The sequence below is a fragment of the Glandiceps talaboti genome, chromosome 4 (genome assembly GCF_964340395.1).
Source record: "Glandiceps talaboti chromosome 4, keGlaTala1.1, whole genome shotgun sequence".
Taxonomy (NCBI): domain Eukaryota; kingdom Metazoa; phylum Hemichordata; class Enteropneusta; family Spengelidae; genus Glandiceps; species Glandiceps talaboti.
Window position 1 is genome coordinate 5,824,750 of NC_135552.1, and position 10,073 is coordinate 5,834,822.

Genomic DNA, 10,073 nt, shown 5'->3' on the forward strand with positions numbered 1-10,073 from the left:
TATTACATATTACATCAAGATTGCAATTTGGCTATTACAAACTACTTTAAAACGTACCAAAATTACCGACTATCCTATTCTTATATTACATTGTAGATTGAAATATAACATTACACATTGTCTATCTCCATAGATGGTTAAATATTTTTTTTATATATATAGCTTGCACTTCATAATTAAAAGCTATCAAAACACTGTAAAATTAATATAAATAAAAAATACGGTGATCATATCATAACTATTATTGTTTCAATCAGTAAGTGATCTTTATATCGGCATTATTGAGGGATCGCAAGCAGAAAACACTTTTCCTATTTGTAGTGGTATTATCTCTTTTGTATATTGGCGAACGTATGTATATTTCTCCATTAAGTTGTACGATTTACTGATCTCTACAGCTGCTATATTAGGAGATGGGCTATACAGTGAAATAGTTGTACCATGTGGTAATATTCTGAGCACGTGGTCTAACAAACACTTTGCAACAATTGCAGAATCAGCATATAAAGGCATGATATTGAAACCTTTGTGCATCGGCCAGGCTACAGTATAGCCTACGATAGTAGAATTTCTCATCTCATCACGTTTTACAGCAGCAAATGCCAAAACACTGTAATTTTTACACCACAATTTGAGAAAATGTGGTCGCTCGAAATTACAAATTTGTTCATCATATTTGACCAGGCTATCAAAGGGTATAGCATCAACGGGCAGAATATCAAATTCTTTGGGTGAATGTTCATTCACCCCGTTTACACTTGAGTGATCAATCTTTCCTTTCATTACTTTAACCTCAGAATCAATATGGGTACATCCAAACACCTGTGAGTATCTCCTTGCTAGTTGCCTACTACCAGCAACGCTGCCTATGTTTCTCTCGCCGGCGTATGGTAAATATTTCTTTAACATCATCTGTTGTATCCCCTGATTTTCATGGCCTTCTTTGGTGATTGAAATCCCAATAAAGGCTAGATTATCTGTAATGATGTTCACCAGCAATGTACCTGGATAAGTAATCAAATAATAATATTTCCTACATTTTAGGATTTGGAAAATGTAAACTTTCCTTTACAAAAACAATGTGAAACAAATTAATTGTATACTCTTATTTGTCTGTTAAGGCGTGCAGATAGGTTAATGTATTCTACCTTCGTAACACTAGTATCAAATTGAATTTTATTTACTTATTTAATAAAATACCAAAGGGAGCAAGTCCCATTTACCGGCTCCTTAAAAAATGAAAACCTCTATAAAAAAGACAAATACAAAACACAAACACAAACACCAAACTAACAAAATGCATATAAAACACATTACAAGGCAAATATATTAAATCACTCTTGCCAGGTGGACTTGAGATGATAATATTTAAAATTGTATTTTATAGATAAATTAAGGTCAATATTCGAAACAATATTCGAATTTTAAGTATATATGCCTCATGCATTCTGACAAGATGTATCATAATTCATATGTAAAATGTCTCCAATTTTCAATTCTCGAAAGTAATATATATATCAAAAGAAATAAACATCAGTGGTAAGATCAAATGTACATTAGGAAGCAGAGATAATAAGGCTTATATATATATACATTTATTGGTACTCAAAAGAACTTGATGATGTGATTAACCCGCATGTTGTTTTGAACTTACCAACAATTTCATTAGCCTTCTCAGCAACATAGATGCCATTTCCAGCACATTGACGCATGACTTTGATGAGATTCTCCGACATATTCCAATCAACAGATATTGTAAAATCACTGACGATCTTCATTTCATCTTTGGTGGCACGTCGAAGTTTGATATTTGGACTAAAATATATTAAGTGAAATGAGGTTGCAAATAAAACCAAGTAATCTGGTATATTAATAGAGCATTTTTAAAGGAAAGTCAAGTCAGGATTAATTTTGCCTAGCCTTTAGGCCACGTGTACTTCTACCGATTACTGCTACGACTATCAGCTGACTCACGATTCCTATGGTAAAAGAGCACAATAGGAAACAGTGAGAATCAACAGGCTTGGTATAAACTGATATGTAAATAAACTGATAAACAAATGGAAGCACCCTTATTTCTTTCTATAGCTATCTATTGAGATATATAGCTAACTCCCTTTGTTTATAACTGTATTAGAAGGCAGGGTTGAAACTGCAAACACAGTTAACATATTGTCTAATTCCTGTGATAATGTGCATCGCTTCCGTCAATGATAAACTACTGAATAAGTTAGGTACGGAAAGATCTTCAAATCGGGTGAGTATCAATAAATACAATAACCTCGTTTAGAAAGCGGTCATTATATTGTTGTATGCATGAAACGGTCTTTGGTGTCACGTCTACTTATGTCCTTGCTATGACCATTATCACAATATCTTAAGTGGTTAATTATATTCCTTACCTAGCAGACGCAAATGGTCTAAACTGACATGGATGTTTAGATTTTTGCAAATGAGAAGCAAAGAATCGAAAACTTGACCCATAAAATCGCTTTGCAGCTCTAACCCCGTTATATGCTGTGTAGTTAATTATGGCTGCCATGTTGTGCTTTGTATAATTTGAATAGGTATGATCTTTGACCGCTTGCCCACGTCAGGTTTTGAACATGTATGTGGCATACTTTCAACAGTTGATTAACTCGAATGGAGATTCAACAACGACGAATCCTCCAACTTTCCTGTAAAACTATCAGGCGAATATAATTCCACTAATATTTTTCTAATCAACTCTGCCCAATCGGAAAATATAAAACCCCCGCTTAGTATTTTAAAATGTGAGCGGTATTCAAAATAGACATCAACCCAACGAATTGTGTGACTGACATAGTTTGATGAACTAAAAATAATGTAGTAATGACAAATTGTGGTTCGTATAATCATATAATACTACTACCAAACGGATACAAATGTACATTCAATAAAACTTACCAACAACATTCTGATTTCGAACAAGCAATGAAATTCATGATTCCTCAAAACCCAACAGACTTGTAGATATTGGTACTAGTGTTGTCACCAACTACCTGTAAGTCATAATTGCTATCTCACAATATTTAATTATATAGCCATTGTAAAAGTCTAGATACCGGATTTCTTGTTTATTTACATGATTATTTATTCACTACAGCTGATCATTTCTTGAAATGTGACGCATGCCACGGTACATAGATTTTTTCAATTCTCGCTATTTTCTCGTCAAAAATCTCTCAAATCGCACATAGACACAAATCAGACACATTTTCAGATCTATTTTTTATTTGTTTTTTTTTTGCGTTTCGCAATAAAACAGAAAGAACAGTGTATTATATCAGTAAGAAAAAGTAAAGCCTGTATTGTTGAGAATAATTAGTAGTCTAAGTGTCATGTTTCCAGAAGTCTCTCTTCTTATTTTTACGGCTGTACGTACTCAACGAAGGCCACGTACTAGTAAACAAACCCTTCCGACGTTCAACAAATTGTAAATAAAAATATAGCGCCAATAGCGTTGTAGCACAACGGTACAGTTCTCAAAATTGTTCACCCACATGCTGAGCCATGCTAGGTGTAGGTGTTCATTTGCTGAATGATTATCCAATTGCCTATCCAACCCTGTTGTTATCTTTGCACTATATGCAATCATTTGGCTATAGCAATGGGCGTGGTCATGTTGCTAGACATATTTGCAGACATTTTTTGAATGTTTTTTTTGTTCACTTTTCTATGAATCCCTAATGTTATCTTTGCAATATACGTGATCATATGGCTGTTGCTATGGATGTGGTCTTGTTGCCAGGTATATTTGCATACATTTTAAAAAAAATGTTTACTCATTTGTCCATTAATCCCCATTGTTATCTTTACGATATACATGATCATTTGGTTGTTGCTATGGGCGTGGTCTTGTTGCTAGGCATATAAGCATACATTTTCTGAATGTTTGTGCACATGTCTAAGAATCCCTGTTATCTTTGTGAAATGCACCACCGTTTGGCTGTTACTATGGGCGTGGTCATGGTTGCTAGGGATATTGGCATACATGTTTTTGAATGTTACCTACCAGATGATGTTGACACATGCACGCTTCAAATTCAATATAATTTGGTATACATATTGATGACAATATAGTGCAGGTGTCATATAAAGTTTGATATTAAATATAGCTTTTAGTTTTAATGAGTCATTTACATAATTAATGATTTTTACCTCCCGTAAGGGTACGGGAGGTATTAAAAGGGGAATGTATGTCTGTGTGTCTGTCTGTCCGTCCGTCCGTCTGTCTGTCTGTCTGTCTGTCTGTGTGTGTGTCTGTGTCATCATTTTCTAAACATCGACTGGCTCAATTGTAATGAAATTTGGAATATATAATCTTTAGGGTAATGGCTAGACCTGATTAGGTTTTGAGCCAGATCTGTTAATGGTTAATTAGAAAAATTTGCATATTAATGAAATCAACTAATTATGCAATATCTTAAGACTGCATACTTCAATTTCAATATAATTTAGTATATTCGTTAAACATAACAACATACATTTGTCCTATGAAATTCGTTGATGTACCGTACACCGTTAATGAATAATTTGCATAATTAATTATTTTTGGTAATTAGGCTATATCTTAAGAATGCATACTTCAAATTCAACATAATTTAGAACATACGTTAACCATAAGAAAGCACATATGTCCTATCAAGTTTGTTGATGTACCTTACAGTGTTAATGAATAACTTGCATAATTAATGATTTTCGGTAATTAGGCTATATCTTAAGAATACATACTTCAATTTCAATATAATTCAGTACACACGTTAACCTTAACAATCGCATATGGTCTGTAAAGCCTGTTGATGTACCTTTCAGTGTTAATGAATAATTTGCATAATTAATGATTCTTGGTAATTAGGCTATATCTTACGACTGCATACTTCAATTTCAATACAATTCGGTAAATACATTAACCATAACAAATTGTGTATGTCCTATGATGTTAGTTGATGTACCTTACAGTGTTAATGAATAGTTTGCAAAATTATGATTTTCGGTAATTAAGCTATATCTTAAGACTGCATACTTCAATTTCAATACAATTTAGTACATACGTTAACCATAACAAAACGGATATGTCCTATAAAACTTTTGATATAGCTTACAGTTTTAATGAAAAATGTGCATAATTAATGATTTTAGGTTACTAGGTTGTATCTTAAAAATGCATGCTTCAAATTTCGTATAATATGATACATATATCAACCATAATAATACGCACCTATCCTATGAAGTTTGTTGCTACAACTTTTACCTTTAATGAGTATTTTGAATAATGAACGATATTTAGTAATTAAGCAGTATCATACACTCTTACATACATTAACCTAAGAAAGCACGCTTGTCCAAAAACAAAGCCTGTTACCATTGTTTTTTTTTTAATTTAATGATTTATTTGCATAATTAGTGATTCCCTCACGGGAGGCATTCAGTTTAAATCTGGTAAGTAATTAGGTTATACATGAAGGTTGCAGGATTCAAGTTCCATATAATTTGCCATTTAGTACGTACATTCATGATACCAGGGTGAACATGTCTCGTAAAGCTTACTGATGTAACACTTAGTTTTAATGAGTCATTTGCATAATTAATGGTTTTCAGTAGTTAGGCTATATCTTAAGAAAGCATTCTTCAAATTCAAAATAATTTGGTAAATACACTGATGGTAACAAAGTACATAGCTTCTAACTAGGTTTGTGATGTAGTTTATAGTTTTGATGACTCATTTACATAATTAATGATTTTCTGTAATTGGGTTATATCTTCAAATGCATACTTCAAATTCAATATAAATTGGTACATACTTCAAACATAACTAATCGTACATGTTCTGAAAAGGTGATGTAGCTTTTAGTTTTAATTACTCATTTGCATAATTAACGATTTTCAGTTATTGGGTTATATCTTACATATGCACTCTTCAAATTCAATAAAATTTCTACATACTTCAAACATAACTAATTTCACATGTTTTCAACAATCATTGTGTGTAAGAACGAATATCTAAAGACTATGTCCTTACGGAAGGCATTCAGTTTAAATCTGGTTGGTAACAGTTTACAGCAGTTAACAGCTTCGAAAAGCTAAGGTTAATGACTCGGATTAAATTTTAACTTTCCTAATCAATGCTCCATTAACAGTTATGCATTGTTATAGCCATATTTCAACAAATTAAAACAAAATGTCAATAACGAAACTTTGTTTAGCTTTCCCAACATTGAAAAAGCTATTTCTACAACACAGGAAAGTTTCTTCCGCGTTTGTATACCACAACTGTTCGCTCCACTAAAATAGAGGTTTATGACGATGCATGTTCATGTTAGGGTCGATTGGGTCCAGATAAGCTGTCAAAGTAGTTTTATTGTAATGTAAATCATTTATATTCGGTCTAGGTGTGTGTGTGTGGGGGGGGGGGGGCAAATAAAACAACAACACCTTAGTTCTTCTTTTTGATTATTTCAATATACTGGTTGTTATGTTATAGCGAAATATTATATAACGGTGATGAAATATATAATAGCGGTTTTGGTCAATGAACGAAATATATGCACAAGCGATAACAGGAACAGGTGCATATATAGATTCCTCAGCGTTATTACGACCATCTCAGTAACAAGTCAACGAATGGTTAATGGGGAAAACATAATGAAATCGCGAAAATTGTTAAGTCTTGCCAAAAATAGTGGACACGGAAACTGATATTAACTTAAATTGACAATAAAAAATGCTCTTCCAATCTGTTATGACTGTACAGTACATATGATGGAAAGAAATCAATAACACACAGACCATTTAGAAAACACATAACTACCTGACCTAGACACTCGCACCTGAAAAAAATATAATAAAATAAAATAAAAAATCTACGTACCACATCTATTCTAAAATTGAGTGTAAATCGGGACAACACAATTTTTATTAGACCCAATTAGCTATTATATACATACTATATATACTAGTAATACAACTAGAAGAATATGTCAAAATGACCGTAAGGGGCGTTACATAAAAAAGTGTACAGCGTTACTAATATAACAACTTGAAAAAAAGTTAAAATGAAACAAACAAATAACACTATCAACAAAACCACACATCTGTTTAACTCATTTGTTCACATTATTTTTGGAAAACATAATGCCCAATTACGACTCACGTAAAAAACACACCAACATTAAAAATAGCTATAGAGGCAAATGAAGTGGACCATTCACAGTCACCCGCTCTCCCTTACCGTTGTAGTAATATCGTGTACAACCACAGACAAGGACGTTGTCTGTGGTGCAATGTTCACAGGTTACAGCATACTAAGGATCCGGGTCACCCGTTGTGTACCTGTACTCATTTATGTTAATTACCTTAACGATGACGCGAGTCTGACGTAAGTGTTCACTTGGTTCAGAGAAAGGTAATTGACCCCGAAGCACGTCAAAGCAACAATACAGTACTGGATGACTTGAGTTTTACAACGTACATCACTCCGATACACCACCCATTCAAACACTATGGCAATGCAACACGCGGTGATCTACGGTATAAACCGATTTTGAGAACAAACCCCTTCATATTTCACTTTGTAGAAAATAAATCACGAAATAACAATGAAATTTACTGTGTAGTTGCGAAGATATCATGTAGGCCTACTTGAACACACACTATAGGGGAGAGTTCAACCCCCCTAAGTGAGTTCAACCCAGACTTTCAAAGATTATTATTCAATGTGCGTTTGTTACGTTGGACGTCGTGCTTCTCAAGGACAAAGTAAACCCAACCTATTGACCCACTCAGAGCATATGCAATAACAAAAAAACAACAACAAAAAACCGCGAACAGCCAAAGACCGAGACCGGCGACCTTTATACACAATTGTCTCTCAGACCGTACTAGCTGTTGCTTCATCAACTCAAAAACTTTACATCAACGTTTATGTAAAATTATATTGCCACGGCAGAAAGGCAGAAAGATTCGTCGTTAATGGCGCTCCAGTTAACCATTAAACTAAAACCTGCGACTTATTACAGGAGCTGTACACAGTGACGACTCTTTGTGTTGTTTGATATCAATCTATATGTTTACACTTTGCCCAAATAATTCTTATATTATTTGTATTATAGTGTCATCTATTTATCTAAAGCTGATATAATTTCATAAGATATAAATTTATTGTTATTTTGCTTTATGTCAGTCAACAATACTGTACTGGTACATAGATGCATAGTACATAGACTTCGATTAGTTGCTAGGAACTATTTCCATGGTCCACACATGAATCATTCCCTTCCAATTTGTTTTCTTGTTTGTTACCTTAACTGAGTATGTCATGCTCTTCTTTGCATTTAAGGTGAAATCAAGTTTAATTCCATTCAATCTCTCACTCTAACGAATAACCAGCTGAGATTAATTTCTGCTTGTACAAATATACTTAATGTTCTCGTTATGAAACAGGGATGTAACAAAATTAGAATTGGGGCGAATGAAAAAGACCGTTTGACAATCAAGTGAACCCCACGCCGCCACCCCCACCCCCCTCCGCCTTTTCCTTTCCGTCCCGGTTTGAAGGTACAGTGAATTTCGCATTATCGTGCAGCTTTTCTGTTTGTCGATACATCCACGCAGAAACCAATAAGAAACTGAACATGCTACACGTTAAGATAACAAGATTGAATGAGTACAGTTTCTTGCTACATTTTGTCTATGTGAAATGAACTACACATGCCTCATCAAATGAACCGTGACAGGAAAGGACATATACATATAGGGTATTTGACAACATTGGAGCACGAATATCTGTATGGAGTTGCAATGCATTTAAATGGTTTATTTAGTTTACACAAACAGCGAAATGTAGCAGAAAATGCGATCTTGCTATTGAAGTGTGGCATAGGCAGTTTCTTGTTGGTTTCTGCGTGGTTGTATCAAACAGAAAAGCAACATGGTATTTTGAAATTGACTGTACATAGCCTAGACTGAAGTCGTGAGATGATTTTCACTGTCGTCTCCCAGAAGAGACAACAGTCCAAATTTAATATGACTTCACTCTAGGCTAGAAGATATAAGGGGTAGACAAACAGTGAATAATTTTCACCGGCTCTTCTTAAATATGCAAAACAGCAATTTATAATTTGGTACGGGCCATGGTATTCTGTGATTAGTCTGTACCATGACTAATATCTGTCAATCACACTGAACCAATTACCCCAGGATGACGTAAGTGGTTACTGAGGTCTTCCTAGGGTCAATGACTTGTTGAACGTGTGTTCACAGCAAAATTAGAACTGTGGCGACTGAAAAGGGTCGTTTAACAATATCATAAGTGAATCCCCTGCTTCTCCTTTCCTATCCGTGCCGGTTTGGAGGAGGTATATAGCTTTGACTGAAGTCGTGAGATCTTGACTGAAATGTTCAATGATCTTCAATAAACCTCGACTTGAGTTCTTACAACTATACCATGTATATTTACAGACGATCTGAGCAAAACATAAAACAAAATCGATGATTCTCTCAACGAGAACCAAATTTCAAATTGCATATATATTGATAAATTTGGAATGTAAGATATAGTCCAGAGACTTGGCTATCTGGTTTTGAAATGCCGTTCACCAGAACAACCTCTTTATTGTCAAGCCATTATCAAGTCAGATAGCCAAGTATCTAGGCTATACTGTCAAGCCAGTATGTCAAGTCAGATAGCCAAGGATCTAGGCTATACTGTCAAGCCAGTTTGTCAAGTCAGATAGCCAAGTCTTTGGGCTATACTGTCAAGCCAGTATGTCAAGTCAGATAGCCAAGGCTCTAGGCTATACTGTCAAGCCAGTATGTCAAGTCAGATAGCCAAGGCTCTTGGCTATACTGTCAAGCCAGTTTGTCAAGTCAGATAGCCAAGTCTTTGGGCTATACTGTCAAGCCAGTATGTCAAGTCAGATAGCCAAGGCTCTAGGCTATACTGTCAAGCCAGTATGTCAAGTCAGATAGCCAAGGCTCTTGGCTATACTGTCAAGCCAGTTTGTCAAGTCAGATAGCCAAGTCTTTGGGCTATACTGTCAAGCCAGTATGTC

General features: G+C 34.6%; 1 protein-coding gene across 1 annotated transcript; it reads right to left on the reverse strand.

Annotated features, from left to right (window-relative positions):
• Nucleotides 1-267: 267 nt before the first annotated feature.
• LOC144433742 (holothin acyltransferase-like) lies at nucleotides 268-2,542 on the reverse strand. Its single transcript, XM_078122101.1, has 3 exons — nucleotides 2,403-2,542; nucleotides 1,655-1,815; nucleotides 268-1,004 (listed from the first exon to the last, which is right to left on the reverse strand). The coding sequence occupies exons 1-3, from the start codon at nucleotides 2,540-2,542 to the stop codon at nucleotides 268-270; spliced, it is 1,038 nt and encodes a 345-aa protein (XP_077978227.1).
• Between the last annotated feature and the right edge of the window lie 7,531 nt (nucleotides 2,543-10,073).

Coding starts and splice junctions, on each gene's coding strand:
- LOC144433742 (XM_078122101.1), bottom strand. CDS start 2,542: ATGGCAGCCATAATTAACTACACAGCATATAACGGGGTTAGAGCTGCA. Junction 1,816..2,402: donor AGACCATTTGCGTCTGCTAG/GTAAGGAATATA, acceptor AATATATTTTAG/TCCAAATATCAAACTTCGAC. Junction 1,005..1,654: donor GAAGGCTAATGAAATTGTTG/GTAAGTTCAAAA, acceptor TTACTTATCCAG/GTACATTGCTGGTGAACATC.